This window comes from Artibeus jamaicensis, unplaced genomic scaffold (assembly GCF_021234435.1).
Source record: "Artibeus jamaicensis isolate MK-2021 breed Jamaican fruit bat unplaced genomic scaffold, CSHL_Jam_final contig_477, whole genome shotgun sequence".
Taxonomy (NCBI): domain Eukaryota; kingdom Metazoa; phylum Chordata; class Mammalia; order Chiroptera; family Phyllostomidae; genus Artibeus; species Artibeus jamaicensis.
Genome location: NW_026521854.1, coordinates 7617246 through 7631949, shown reverse-complemented (window position 1 = coordinate 7631949; position 14704 = coordinate 7617246). Strand labels below are relative to the sequence as shown.

At 49.7% G+C, this 14704-nt stretch overlaps 2 protein-coding genes and 1 pseudogene across 2 annotated transcripts; all 3 read right to left on the bottom strand.

The window, feature by feature from the left end:
* Window positions 1-713: 713 nt before the first annotated feature.
* LOC128627852 (developmental pluripotency-associated protein 3-like) lies at window positions 714-6837 on the bottom strand (annotated as a pseudogene).
* Window positions 5932-10602, bottom strand: CCDC194 (coiled-coil domain containing 194). Its single transcript, XM_037141882.2, has 4 exons — window positions 9157-10602; window positions 7977-8073; window positions 7470-7602; window positions 5932-7051 (listed from the first exon to the last, which is right to left on the bottom strand). Exons 1-4 carry the CDS (start codon window positions 9523-9525, stop codon window positions 6910-6912), a joined length of 741 nt encoding a protein of 246 aa, XP_036997777.2. The 5' UTR covers window positions 9526-10602; the 3' UTR covers window positions 5932-6909.
* A 1573-nt stretch (window positions 10603-12175) lies between these two features.
* On the bottom strand, window positions 12176-14695 carry BST2 (bone marrow stromal cell antigen 2). The gene is made up of 5 exons (XM_037141980.2): window positions 14323-14695; window positions 13426-13501; window positions 13082-13163; window positions 12681-12814; window positions 12176-12463 (listed from the first exon to the last, which is right to left on the bottom strand). The coding sequence occupies exons 1-4, from the start codon at window positions 14629-14631 to the stop codon at window positions 12700-12702; spliced, it is 582 nt and encodes a 193-aa protein (XP_036997875.2). The 5' UTR covers window positions 14632-14695; the 3' UTR covers window positions 12176-12463; window positions 12681-12699.
* Window positions 14696-14704: the final 9 nt, after the last annotated feature.

The window sequence follows — 14704 nt, the reverse complement described above, 5'->3', positions numbered from 1 at the left end:
CATCAGTCATGTTGTTCCACTTATTTATGTATCTGTTGGTTTCTGCAACCTTGGCATATCATGACACTCTAAAAACTGAGCTACCTGGCAATAGCTAGGTTTTTTAAAAGGTACTCAAATATACATCAAATTTTAATAAGATCCTCTATACACACATTTATTAGCTACTAAAAATTGAAATAGCACATCAAAAAAATTTGCAATTCAAAATTTTGAAAACCAGAGCATCTAGTTAATGCACCTTAAATTAATTATGCTCTGGCCAAACCACCCACCCAATGTCTTCTTTCTTTCTTCCTTCCTTCCTTCCTTTCTTTCTTTCTTTCTTTCTTTCTCTCTCTTTCTTTCTTTCTTTTACATTCCTTCCACACAAATTACTTGCTTCTAATTTGTGATGTTGGATTTCATGCTTCTTAAACACACCAGCAATACTTAAGACTTATTAGTGCTTCTTCTGATCATATAAAAAAATGGAACTGAACTAGACTAAAGTTACCCAAATACAAACTACATAGATTCCTTATAAGTTTCTGGTATTAAGGAAGACAAAAAAGAGACGCAAAAAACCCTCACATTACGGATCTTACATTGCAGGTTATCATAATATTGGTGTATGGTCTGTCCTAACATAGAGTAGCTTTCCCAAGCTGCTGCGTAACGATCCTCAAATTACTAGCAAGAAAAAAAAAACAGTACAAGAATAAGGGCTACGACTAAACTGACCACATGTCATAATTATTCTCCACGCTAATGTTATCGGAAAGATCTCTATGATACAGGCAATAATGGTGGCTACATCCAAATCTTCTGAATCTTCATTCAATCTCAATGCCCCTCTCCTGCGGGTCTTTTCAGAGCAGAGAGAGGGTGCGGTATCTAATAACCTGTAACGCCTGTTGCATCATTTCTTTCTGAGCAGTTGCCAATGTCCTTACTCTGCGCTTCCTCCTGCAGTGGGCTCTGACCCAGCCCCAGTCCCAGCCACTGTAAGTTCCTTTCTCTGTCCTGCTGTTGGGGTGAATATTCTGGTGGAAGGGAAGGGGATTTGGTACTGGGGTTGAGTCAAGCTACTAAGGTTCTTTGCTAGACCTTCTGAGACAGGCTGAGAGGCAGTTGAATCTTCTTCCCTGGGCATCTGAGAAGGCTCTGTAGTTGAGTTGGGTTAAGCTTCATCTGTGAGTCCATTGGAAGTCTAGACACTCTTAGATCCTCCAAAGTTTTCGAGCAGAAGGCAATGCTTAAAACTCTCAAATTGCATCCTGGCTGCTGTGGCTCAGTGGATTGAGTGCCGGCCTGTGGATCGAGGGGTTGCTGGTTTGATCCCCAGTCAGGGCACATCCCTGGGTAGCAGGCCTGGGTTGCAGGTCAGGTCTCCAGTTAGGGGCACACGAGAGGCAACCACAAACTGATATTTCTCTCCCTTTCCTTCTCTCTCCCTTCCCCTCTCTCTAGAGATAAGTAAATAAAATATTTAAGCCCTGGTTGGTATACCTCAGTGGATTGAGTGCAGGCTGTGAACCAAAGGGTCATCAGTTTGATTCCCAGTCAGGACACATGCCTGGGCTGCAGGCCAGGTTCCTGGTGGGGGCGTGTGAGAGGCAATCACACACTGATGTTTCTCTCCTTCTCTTTCTTCCTCCCTTCCCTGCTCTCTAAAAATAAAGAAATAAAATCTTTTTTTTTAAACTCTCAAATTACTACAGTGTAGCTTGGAAAGAACCATATAGCCCAGAAATAGCGAGAAAAACCCAAATTCCAACACAATGTAGTGAAATATAAAGCTAATCTCAGCTAGGTTTTCTTTTTTAATAAAGATTTTATTTATTTATTTTTAGAGAGGGGGAAGGAGGGAGAAAGAGAGGGAGAGAAACATCAGTGTGTGGTTGCCTCTCACATGCCCCCTACGGGGAACCTGGCTCGCAACCCAGGCATGTGCCTGGAGTGGGAATTGAACCAGTGACCCTTTGATTTGCAGGCCGGCACTCAATCCACTGAGCTACACCAGCCAGGGCTAGATTTTCTTTTCGTGGAAAAACTAATGATGTAAATTTCTCTATTTGCTCAACATTACGTCTTTGGGATCTGTTTATTCCTTTTGCTTCCTGTTCAGGTTTTCGCTACATACAATACCATAATAATTATCAATGAACATTTAGACCATTTCTATTTTTTCCCTAAATTTTTGTTCCAATGAACAAAATAAGATTCGATAGCAAAGCCCCACAAATTAAATCACTGGTTCCCGAAGTAGTCACATTTTGCATTTTGAGAGCTGTCCCCGATTTGTCTTCCAACAAAGTTGTTTCCATTGTCACCCCTGCCAGCAGTGTCTAAAACCTCTAAAAACAGACTTTCTGACACACATTCTGCCCGTGTCCCCGGCCAGAAAACCCCAGAGGCAGGAGGTGTGCTTGGGTTCGCACGAGGTCCAATGCATCGGCCCTGATAAGCATTCAGTTTTTTTCCTGAAAACAATTTGTTATGTTCGCAGGAAATTTTGTGCATGAACCTATCCTCTGAATTCCCTCAGTTCATCCCAAAGTTAGGCTTCAACTTTAAAGTTTTGAAAAATTAAAAACAATCAGTTTGGTTTCATTTGTTTGGGCAGAGCTGGGAAAACTGTCACGAGGAAGTCAACTCTGTCACTACCTGAAAACAGACACTCAAGTCCTCCCAGTGACATGAGGGGTTTTTTTTTTTTTTGGTTTGTTTGTTTTTTTAAACCTCTGGAAAATCTTTGAGGAAGTGATATTTCTGGTGAAGAAAAATTTCAACAAAGCTCAGAAAACCCTCCACATTTTATGCCAGTGTCTTTGGGTTTTTGGTCAAATTCAAGCGAGATTAGGTTTTGTGCTTTTGAAGGTGACAGAGAGGTAAAGAGAGCCCTTTGGAGAGGAACAGCCTGTTTTCTCTGGGCCTCCATGTTCTGGGCTGAAAAAAAGGTGACCCACTTTCTTACCTGGAACTGGAGAGTTAGTGAGGCCAGCCTGCTGCTGTCCCAGGTGCTCTCCACCCACAGCTGCACCGAGGCTTCTCACGTCAGCCCCCCACTCCTGTCTCTCGCCAGGAGGGAGGCTCCAGGGTCACTCTGGATAGCAGGCCAGGGTAGGGACTTGAAAGGTGTGCTGGGGACAGGGTCGGAGATGCAGAGATAAAGAGAGACTCAGAGACTGAGAGACTTTGAGTGGTAATTAGACAGGTGGAGAGATGGGGCAGAACAGAGCAAGGTCAGGCCAGGGGCTGGCCTGGAGCGGTGGGTAGGATGCAGGCGGGGTCCAGGAGGCAGGACTCACTAAGGAGTGCTGTTTGCTCCCTCGGGCAGCTGGCAAGCCTTGGTGAACAGGGAGAACAGGCCAGCCAGGGCATGGGCCTGTTCTCCCTAAATCACCCCCAATCCTATGGGCCTCCCCAGGGGTTTAGCATCCCCTCTGCCCTCTCTCCCTTCCCAACTCTTTCTGACACCAGATCTGCCTGTGCCTTTCCTGCTCACACACCTGCCATGACTCCCCACTTCTGTCCGCCCACGGAACCGAGTTTCAGGTGTTCTGCAGGTGTGGTCAGGATGGAGCCAGCAGAATAAGTGGATAATAACGATAATGTTTTAGGTCCTAGGTACAGCTCTGAGCCCAGCCCTTTACGTGGATCAGCTCTTGGACCCTCACACGGTGAGGGGAATCTTAATTAAACAAAGGCCAGTCTCCTGGCCTCCAGCTCTGGCTGCCTCCAGAGGGAGAAGCCATTTCCTGCCCACTTCTGGATTTACGCCAGGGTGGGGGCTTCTCAGACCCACCCTTAACCTCAAGCTCTGTACCCTTACTAGGCGGTAGATGGCCAGCAGGCTGGGGCGTCCTCTGGTGGCCCACAGTGGAACACAGAGGCCAGACCCTCTTATTCCTCCCCTCAGCCCGGCTTCCTTCGGCAGGGTGCGTCCCTCCTGTTCCCCATCCAGGTAGGCCTCTCTCAGGTAAAGGCCCTGATCAGGCACCACCAAGCCCCAGGCGGGTGGGGGGTGGGGTAAGGAGCATGACTGGCTGAGGAAGGATCAATGTCCTAAGGGCTCCCACTCTTCTTCACACACCAGCCTCTTAAGAAGTTTTCAAAACAAAATTTAATTTTTTAAAGGTAATACATGTTCATGATTTTAAAAATGCAAATATTACAAAGAGATATAGAGAGAGACATGAGGCTGCCTCTCCCACCAATGCCCGGGCCCCTGGTTCCTGCCCCAGAGGCCACAGCTGTGACCAGTGTTTCCTAGAAATATTTGGATAAAAGTCCCCCTTGGGTTATTGCTTTCCTGCTTTTTACATTATGTGTCTTGCAGAAGATCTGCTTTGGCCTTTTTAATAGTTGTATAGTATTCTACCATGTGAATGGGTGGACACTCAAAGTCCCCAGTTGGCTGACATTGAGGTTGTTTCCAATTTTATGGCAATTACCAAGAATCTGGTAATAATGCCCTCTTCCTCCTCTCCTTTTAAAAAGTACATTCTAGCCCTGGCTGCTGTGACTCAGTGGATTGAGTGCCGCTGGCCTGTGAATCAAAGGGTCGTTGGTTCAATTCCCACTCAGGGCACATGCCTGGGTTGCAGGCCAGATCCCCAGTAGGGGGCGTGCCAAGGCAACCACACATTGATATTTCTCTCCCTCTCTTTCTCCCTCCCTTTCCCTCTCTAAAAATAAAAATGAATAAAATCTTTAAAAGTATATTTTGAAATAACTTTAGATTCTCAGGAAAATTTCAGAGACAATACTGAGAGCCCCTGAATAGCCCTCACCAAGCTTTGTCCATTGTTAACATCTTATAGAACACGATTCCTTTGTTAAGACTAACAGATTAACCTTAGTATATTACTATTAACTAAACTCTGGACTTTGAGTCACCTGTTGTGTTTTTCTGTTCCAGGATCCAACCTAGGTTCTGCATTGCATTTAGCCTATCACTTTGCACCTGTGTAAGTATAGTTGTAGAAAATTGCTAGAAGGGGAATTGATGGACCAAATAGTATTTGCACTTTAATTTTGAGAGATTCTAGTAAACCGCCCTTTCAAGTGGTTGTGCCAATGAGCAGTTCCACCTGTGCTGCGTGGGATTGCTTGTTTTTCCACAGCAGTGCCAACACAGTGCATCTGCAAAGTTTTAATTTGTTTGTTTTTATTTTCGTCAAACTAACTGGTGGAAAGTGTAGCACATTTTTACTTCAATTTACATTTCTTTTCTAGGAGTGAAATTTGGCATCTTTTTTTTTTTGTATGTTTCTGTGAACTTTGTCCACTTTCCTATGAGTTGTTTTTTTAAAAAAAATTTATAAGAGCACCTTACATAATATGGAAATTAGTTTATTCCTGGGTATAAAAAACTATCTGAAATGAATCTTTTCTTCTTTCAAAGGATTTTCTAACTAGTTGTTTAAATATAGAAAAGTTTCAGTATGTTCTTTTAGTTTTCTCTATATAATCATACCACCAGAAGTAATATTGTTAGGTTAAATTGTTTCTGATGTTTTCCTGCCAAAAATGCCAATGTGAAATTATAAGGAAATGCCACCCAAACCCAAACTTGGACTCCATGAAATGACTATCCTGGGCCTTTAAAAATTTTAGTATTATGAAAGGCAAAGACAAACTGAGGGGCATTCCCAATGAAAGGAGATGAGAGAGATGTGGCAAATACAGTGTGTGAGCCAAAAGAATCTTTTGTTATAAAGGACATTACCAGAACAGATGGCAAAATCTGTTGAAGGTCTGCAGACTAGATAACAGCACTTTCTCAATGTGCATTTCCTAATTTCTATAGTGTACCATGATTATGTGAGAGAATGTCCTTGTTTTTAGGAAAGATAAACTTAAGTATTTATGGGCAAAGAGACATCATTTCTGCAACTTTTTAATAAAAGTAGAGATGGGGAGAGAGAGAACGCAAGCAAGAGCTCGTGCAAAGGTGGTAAAAGTTAATATCTGTGGAATCTGGGTGAGGGGTGCACAGGAGTTCTTTGTACTCATCTTCCAATTTTTCCGTAAGTCTGAAGTTATGTGAAATATAAATATAAAACAAAAATGACATGAAGTTGTGCCACATGAAATTGTTATTTCAATTTTTTTTAAAATCTGTATAAACAGTGCTCTCTTATCAAGCTATAAATTACCTTCCTCTTTTATAATAATTGTCTTGTTTCTTTTTCTTGTCTAAATGCATTGGCTAGCACCCCCAAAACCATAGTAAATACTTGATAGTGGTTCTCCTTACCTTGTCCCTGAATTTAATGGCTTTTTTTCCAGAACTTTTTTCTCATTTAATCCATTACTATGGTGAATTTTATTAACAAACTTCTGAATACTGAACCGTCCCTGCATCTCAGGCATAAACCACCTTTTTGTGTGTGTGTGGCATATTTTACTCAGTTCTCTTTGCTAAAATTCCATGTGGGAGTTTCGTACCATTCTTAGAAGAAGAGTGGTCTGTCGTTTTCTTACTGTGCTCTTTTGTCAGTTTTTGGTGTCAAAGAGAAGCCAGCTCTCTAAACGCGATTCCAATCACTCATTTTACAAAACTGAGGCCCAAGAACTGACCTCTTCAGGTCACTCCCAAGCCAAGGCTGGACCCTAAATCCCCATGTTTGTGGGATGAGGGCAACGCTATCCTTCGAGGGGACTTAAAGTCCCACATCAGCATGATCTCACTGGGTGACTAAATGGGCCTCTTTCTTGTTTGTAGAATGCAAGCACAAGATGGTTGGGGAGAGAGCGTCGAGTCTCCTTCTCGTCTCTGTTCACAGCAGCTGGTCTAAAGCTGAGCGTTGATGGATATCGACTGGGCACCTCATCCAGCGTGAGCATCTCTATACATGTGCACTCGGGGCCGTACAGTGTCTGTCTTGCCCTGGAGCCCACAGCCTGCGGGAAGCTGACTCACCCTCGGGTGCGACGGCAGCCCCCAGAGGGTCTGGGGCGAGAGCGAGAGCGAGAGCGGGCGCTGGGCCGGGGTCGGGACCCAGAGCGGGCCCGGGTGTGCGGCACTCTGCGCTGGTCCATCTCGGCTTCCAGAGCTTTACTGCCGGGAAGGAGGAGGGGCCGGTCAGGTCCCAGACCCTCGACCCCCCACCCCCGATACCTCCCAGCACTCTTCCTCTTTTTCTGGGAACCCCATCCCCAGGATCCCAGTCCTTTCTTCATCCCTGGCCATTTCGGGGGTCCTTCCCCAAGGCCTTCTACCTTTTGTCCGGAAGCTCTCCTCCAGTTACCCGGCCCCCTCCCGCGATATTTCTGTGTCCTTGCACCCTTCCACCACTCTCCCAGGGCCCCCAAAATGTGCCTGAACCTAAGAACCCATGCCTGCACAGTGCCGGCCCCAGCCTGGGGACTCCCTCTTCTAGAGTGCCCACCCGATTCACCACCCTTAGGTGCTAACTCACTTAGATCCTCCCTCGTCCTCTCCCCAAGGCCCCGCCCCTGCTCCTCCCCGCACTCACACGCGCTCGTGCAGCACCGCCTCCCGGGCAGCGCAGGCTCCGCCCTCGGCCTCGGCTGCGCGTGCGCGCCGCTGTTCCTCTTCCAGCAGCCGGGTTGACTCAGTGGCCACAGCCTCCCATCGCGCCAGGGCTTCTGCGGGCGCAACGGGCTCGGTGAGGCTGGAGACCAGGCTCCCAATCCCGTGCGTGCCGGCGTCGGAGTTTATAGTCTGCCTACTACTTCCGTGCTGTGCCTTATTTGAATTAAATTTGTGTGCCGTTTACATGGCCCTTACGTATCATTTGCATAGCATTTCGTAGGTTTGCACTGCTTTTGGAAGTCGTTTATGTGGAGTTTGCCTATTTTGTTGCATTTGCGTTTTTGTGACCTTTGCATGTATGTGCATTTCTTTCATACGTTTTCACATTCATTTGCATGTCGTTTGCATTACTTTTGCGTAGCTAGGAACTTTCTAGGCTCCTCCCACCTCTAGCCCTGGCCAGCAGCACCCTTGCTCCCCAACACACCTGTCAGTGCCCCGTTCTCGGCCCCCATCTGAGTCCCCTGTGCCTTGGCCTCATCCATCTCAATCTTCAGTATCATCAGCTGGGTCTGAAGCTGGCTCTGCGGAGTGGAGGGGAGGGAGAGGGCAGCTGGGAGGGCAGGACTGAATTTGCCCCGCCCTTTCTAGGGGACACTGAGATAACACTGGTGTTTCCTGAGCTTTGTTGGAATGTCCTTTGGGGTCCTGTAGTTGTAAAACATAGAAATGGCCACTGAAGTCGGGCATGGCATGTTGACTACTGCCTGCCTGGAAAGAGGTGTCTGTCTAGGTCCACCGCCCCCCAACCCCAAGACACGGTGATGCAGAAAGGGTTTAGCTCTGCAGCCAGACTGGGGTTCCAATCCCAGCTACATCTAGACTCACCAACTCGAGTTTCAAACCAACACAAGCCCATTTGGTGTTGGATCCACATATCCCATTGGATATGTGGATTGTCCATCACCTCTGAGACATTCTGTAAAGCAGCTAGTCTGACCTCAGAGCATCTTCCATTGGGAGGCAAAATCAGAATCTGAACCGAGGGCAGGCTGCTTTTAATTTCAGTTGTCCCAGGCCCTTTCCTTAGACAGGCAGGAAGAGGGTAAGAGGTCTGTTTTGATTTCTAAAATACACACAGAAGTGCACAGTAGTTAATAAATGTGAGTGGTTGGGACTTTGAAGATGGTTCTTCTGTGAGGCTGAGGAGTGGGAAGGGTTACGAAAGTATTTGAAGGAGGTGGCCAGAGGAAAAGGGAGGACCTGGCTGGTACCTCCTCCAAGTAGCCAAGTTTAGCCTCCTAATTACAGGTGACATGAATGTCCTTTTCCAGAAATAGGGCTGGGACACTGGCTGGGCAGTGGGGAGAGTTGAGTGGGCACCTGGGGGAAAGGATAAAACAGGGCCTCATCAGGTGGGTTCAGGGGTCTGGGGCTTCTCTAGCCACTACAGTTTATCTGGCAAATAGCAGAGAACAGTAGGGCCTTCTAGATCAGAAGATGAACTCAAGGGTGAACCGGCATCGTAGGAGTTGGGATTATGGTATTATCCTCATCCAAACTGAAGAATTGGGGAAACCCAGGTACTGGGGGGCATCCCTGGGGGTGTGTGCAGGCTCTCTGTCCTCAAATTCTAGATGCCCCAGCCCACAACACTGCCTACTTACCTGGTGGCCCTCACAGGCCCTTAAAGCCTCCTCCAGCTCCCGATGGATACCTTCAGCCTGGTCCAGCTGCCTGGCCAGAGCCTTCTCTCGTTGGGCAGCCTCCGCCAGCTTTCGCTGAAGCTCCTGGACTTCTGGCACTGGGTCCCTGGGGGACACCGTGGCATTGACCTCTGGCTCCAGCTCTGGGCAGCGAGACCCCCTGGAGGCTGCAGCAGCCAGATTCCAAGCCAGTAGGGCTGCCCCAGCAGAAGCTGCTGCCAGGAACACAGCAGCCCCACACAGGGCGAGCAGCCGCCAAGCATGTCCTGGCTCTGGCCCTGGCTCGGCCATGCTGCCGTCCACAGCTCCAGCCCAGACAGCCACGAGCATTTAATTGGCACCTTGGAACACCAGGGACACCCGAAGTTCCGCCCAGCCAGGGCGTGTGTTCCAAGTCCTTTGGGAGGAGCTGGGTCTCCACCATGGCCAAACCAGGCCACTGGAGCCTAGGACAGGACTGGGGTTCTGAGTTCCGGTTCTGCCTCTGCCTTCTTTTTTTTTAAATCTTGGCATTTATTTATTTATTTGTTTGTTTGTTTGTTTATTTATCTTTAGAGGGGAAAGGAAGGAGAGAAATATCAATGTATGGTTGCCTCTCATGCGTCCCCTGCTGGGAACTGGCCTGCAACCCAGGCATGTGCCCTGACTGGAATCAAACCGCGATCATCTGATTCGCAGGCCTGCGCTCAATCCACTGAGCTACACCAGCCAGGGCTGCTTCTGCCTTCTGCATGCTATCCTCTGAGCCTCAGTTTGCCCTCTGTGAAGTGGAGATGGCAGTAGGTCCTTAGGGCTTAGTGACAATCACATCAGCACATCCAGGCAAAGCACCATCAGCATAGGGGGCGCCTGGCGAGGGACTAGGAGCATATTGTCCCCTAGTTCTGTTCATGGAGAAACTGTGACTGGAAGACTAAAGGTCTGGGTCAGGCTGTCACACTTTCTGTGACCAACTCTGACGCCACCAGACCTTAGACCCAAGGGTGGACCGGCCCCATCTCCCTGCTTGTTCTCCAGTGGGTCGCCAGGGGGCGATCTTACAACGTGAATTATATTCAGGCGACAGCCTCGAAGAATTAAACTTCCTCCCCCCCCTTCGCTGTCACTAGCTTCACCTCCTCCTGGACTCCTTCCATTTCTATCTCCTTTTCCTCCTCCTCCCTACTTCACCCTCTTTCTTCTCTTCCCCAGTTTGTCTCACCCTCTACCCTCTCTCCTTCCTAATCCATCACTCCCATCCCCTTCCTCTTTCTCCTTCCCCTGCAAGGCCTCTATCACGTCTTTGACATCCTTTCCTTCCCCCAAGGCACCCTCCAGCCCTCCTCCCTGCTCTCTGGCAAGCGCCTTCCCACCCCAGGGCCTTTGCATTGGCTGTTCCCTCTGCCAGGGTGCCCCCATCTTTCTTTGTGACCAACTACCCCTATTCATTTATTAGGGTCTTCTTCAGAATCCTCCCCACCCCCACCTCCTCAGGCCCCTTTTGATGAGCTCTCAAAGCTCTGCTGTAATTTTACGTAATGTTTAACTGATTCCCAGCTGCCTCCCAGATCAGACTGGGTAACTCCCCTAAAAAGCAAAGCCACGTCTGCCTGGTTCCCACCACCCAGCCTGGTCCTGGCACAGTTATTTGTGTAGGAAATGTGATCTGAGTAAACATGAACTAGAAACTCAGTGTCCCTACCCCCTCACACCACTACCCCATCCCACATGAAGAAATTCCACATGGAAAAATCAGAGCCCAGAAAGTCCAAGTCTCAGGCCAGGGACACACAGCAGCTGCTGCTCACTGGCAGATTCCTGCTGGATTGAAATCCCTATAGACCCGCAGGACCTGAGTCCTGACTTCTCAACCCCTGGCTGGCTGGGCCACAGCCGGCAAGGGAAGTGAGGTATTTTTAGGAAGGAGAGAAGTTTATAATTGGGCCATTGTGTGGGGGCTTAGGGGGAGAATTGAGTAGGTCGAATCCATCTTACTTGGCAAACCTAACCCCCTTCATCAGTGAAATACAGCCCAGGTGTGGGAGGCTACGGCACCTGATGGAGGCCAGGCATACTGCATGACATCCTACCCGTCCAACGCAGCCCCCACCACGGAGAACATTCCAGCCCAAATGTGGATAGTGCCAGTCTGCCTGCCCTCAAGTGTCACAGTGGGACAGGAAAGAAACTGACAAGGTCCATGCAGAGAGAAATGGTCGGGAGGCTGGAGAGTGGTGACTAAGGGGAAGCAGGGAACAAGAGGGTCAGGGGACAGAGATGGTGCCTCGGGGGTCCCTGGGGAGCCAGCAGGAGCCACAGATGGGGAGTCTGCTGACCACTGGTCTGGAGACTGCAGGACCTAAGGGCAGTGTGACATTCTGGGCAGACACAAGGGCCCTGGCCTCAGTGCAAATGACAGGAAATTGCCTGGACAATAGTTGGAATTCCAGGAAAACTTGGAGGAATGAAGAATGGGACGTGGGCCCCAGAGAGTGGGTGAAGGGTCATCAGGACCATGGCCTTCCATTTCAGAGAAGCAGAGAGATTCTGGAGGCGGGATTCTACAGGCTGAATAGGAGTTTGGAGGGGAAAAAGTTGGGAGTATGGAGAAGGAAGGTACTTTGTGACAAATAGTTGGTGTGGGCGTGTCTGCAGGTCCAGGTTTGAATCCCAGCCCTGCACTTTCTGCTGGGGGCGGATTGGGAACTGGACAAGGTGACCCTCTAGTCATAGCCTGTGTTTCCTCATTGGCACCATGAGCATCGGGAGACTGATGTGGAGATGACAGTGGAGTGCTGAGCATTCAGTGGGCACTGATGGGGGTGTATGGTCCTTTAAGATGATCCCAGTGGAGAACAGGGCTGGGTAGGCAGTGGAGCGGTACCTGCCCAAACCCCGTGGGTTTCTGGGAACATTGTGGAACAAGGAAGGCTGGGTATAGGTAGACATCAACAGTTCGCAGATGCTTGAGAGTGATAGTGACACACCAGGAACTCCAGAGTAAGGTCCGCTCCCCCAAAAAGGAATGTTTACTTTTTGGTACCCAAAGACCCCAGAACAAAGTGACCTTCCAGAACAATTAACAACAAAAAGCAGATGCCCCCCACTCCATGACCTGCCAACTCGGATGCTTCTCCACCCCCAAGGCTGCCCCATGAACCATCCCCTGCCACCTGAACCCTCCTCCACTCCCTCCAAACTGTCCCCTGCCCCCCAACCGTGCTGTCGTGTGGCCCCTCAAAACTGGCCAGGTCAGGGAAGAAGAGCCGGAACCAGTCCAGGTTGTGACCTAAGAGATGTAATAAGGGGGACTCAGGACAGAACACGGGCCCTGGCCCCTCCATAAGCTTCGTTCCCTCCTGGAGCCCTCTCTCCTCACTGAGGTTCCTGAGTCCCTCCAAAAGACCCTTCTCCTCTGTGCCCAGCCCTCTACCCTGCAGGCAGGCCACCTCCCCAGTCCCTGACTCTGTGACTCTCTCCCACCCCTTCCAGCTCCCCCTCCTCACCTGCCAGCTTCCTGGGACCTCAGGCCAGCAGATCCAGGAGGCTCAGGGTCAGGAGCATAGAGATCATAGAGAGGCTGAGGGTGTTCCCAGAGTCGGTAGGGCCTTTGCCAGGGCCGGAACTTTCATGATCTTTTCTGAGGTGGAGATGGGGGCAATTCAGGCAGGCGCCGGGGCTGGCTGCACCAGTGCTGGGCTCATTGCCCCTCAGAATCTGCCCTCTTTCCCACTGGGTCCCTAGGGAGGAGAGTGGGCAGCTACCACTCATGGCTGGATAATTTAGGGACAAGGCTGGAATTCAAACTTTGTCCCCAGAGCAATGGGAATTTCTGGAGTCAAGAAGATCTTGGGTCTTGGAGTGGGACTAGAAGGTTAAGGGGGGCATGGCTGTGGAGCGTCCGCACCTTAGTTGATTCAGCTTCTGGGTTGTGTCCTGCAGCTTCTGGGTCGTGTCCTGCAGATTCTGCTTCAATGTCTTAATCTCCTCTAGTAGGGAACAGAGGGTATGTCTGCATGGTGGCCACATGCCTCGACTGGCTCCAACTTGGGACAGGACCCCACTTCAAGCCCCACCCTCACCTGAATGCACCTTGGAAACCTGGCCCGTCCCCTGCCCACCTCCACTGGCTTCTGGTCCCATCCCTCTCTCCTGACCCCAACCCTGGGACCTTCCCTCTCCCTCCTCTTCAATACCTGCCCTGCTCCTTCAAGCCCTGCTAGTAAAACCCAGGCCTTGTATTTTTCTCACTTTGAAGCTCTTGCACTTGCTTCTGTAGCATTTGGCCCTGAGCCTGTTCCACCTTCAGGGAAGCCATCAGGGTCACCTGGAATGTGGCGGAAGGGTGGCGGTGTCAGACTCTGGGGTTCTGTCCCTGGTGGGATGGGCTGCTGTCTCTGGGACCTGAACCCCTCCCCAGGCCCTGGGGTCAGAGGGGCTCAGGTCCAAATACCTTTCAAGGTCCCCTCCAACCTTCCCTGTACCTGTCTCCCTCTTCGAAGATTGGCCACAACCTCCCACCCTCCCACGGACAGTGCTAAGGGTGCAATCCTCGCAACAGGAGTTTTTAGCCCCCCCATAGGAATTTGGGGGCTCCCCAGGCTCAAACCCTAGAAGAAGTTTCCAGATCCTGGGCCATTGCCCAACAAGATTTAGAGGTCTATTTAAACCCAGAACACAGGGTTCCTGAATCCAAGCAAGATGCCCAGTGGGAGTTTCCAGGCCCCTCATATCAAGACCCAAGTGGACGTTTCAGCCTCTTTGGGATGCAGCAGAAGCATCAAGGACCCCTGCCTTCTTCAGGGTCTGGTGACTTCCCATCCTGACCCCCAGAGGGGATTTCTACTCCCCCAAGACTCTGCCCAAGGGGAGCTTCTAGCTCCTCCAGACCAATGCCCTGGAGTCTGGAGATTCACCCACATCCTAGTTAGGATACCGAGGTCCCTTATTTGGATGCTCTGGGGAATTTAAAGCCCCAGTCCATACTGGCACCCCAAAGAGAGTTTAGAAATCCCCAAACTCTGGTGGGGAAATTCAGGTCCTTATATAGGGGCCCTGGGGCAGTTTCAAGGTCTGTCTGGCTCTCCACCTAGACCGTGGGCAGATCCCCCAAGCACAGGGCCCTCTTTAGACGTGGCGGTTGCTTACCGCAGTCTGGTTGTAAGTGGCAGCCTGGGCCTCAGTCTTCAGTAAGATTTCCTGGGTCTGGGCCAGCTTGCTCTTCAGGGAGTTGGTGACATTTTGACACTCCTGCTCCATTTTGAAACCATCCATGCAAGCCAGGCTGTGAGCCTGATTATAGAAGATTATGGCCAATGCCATGGCCACTACCAGACCTGTCCCAAGCAGGGCCAGCAGGATACTCAGCCACAGTGGTATGTTGTAGTGCCCCTGCATTTGCTCCCTTGAGTTTTCATCCGAGGGCAAAGAGGTATAGTGGTAAAAAGTGGATGTCATAGAGATTGGCTCTGGGTTGTAGGGAGTGTGGGTTGTAGGTGGGAGTTGGAAGGAAGCTGAAACTTTCTAAGAG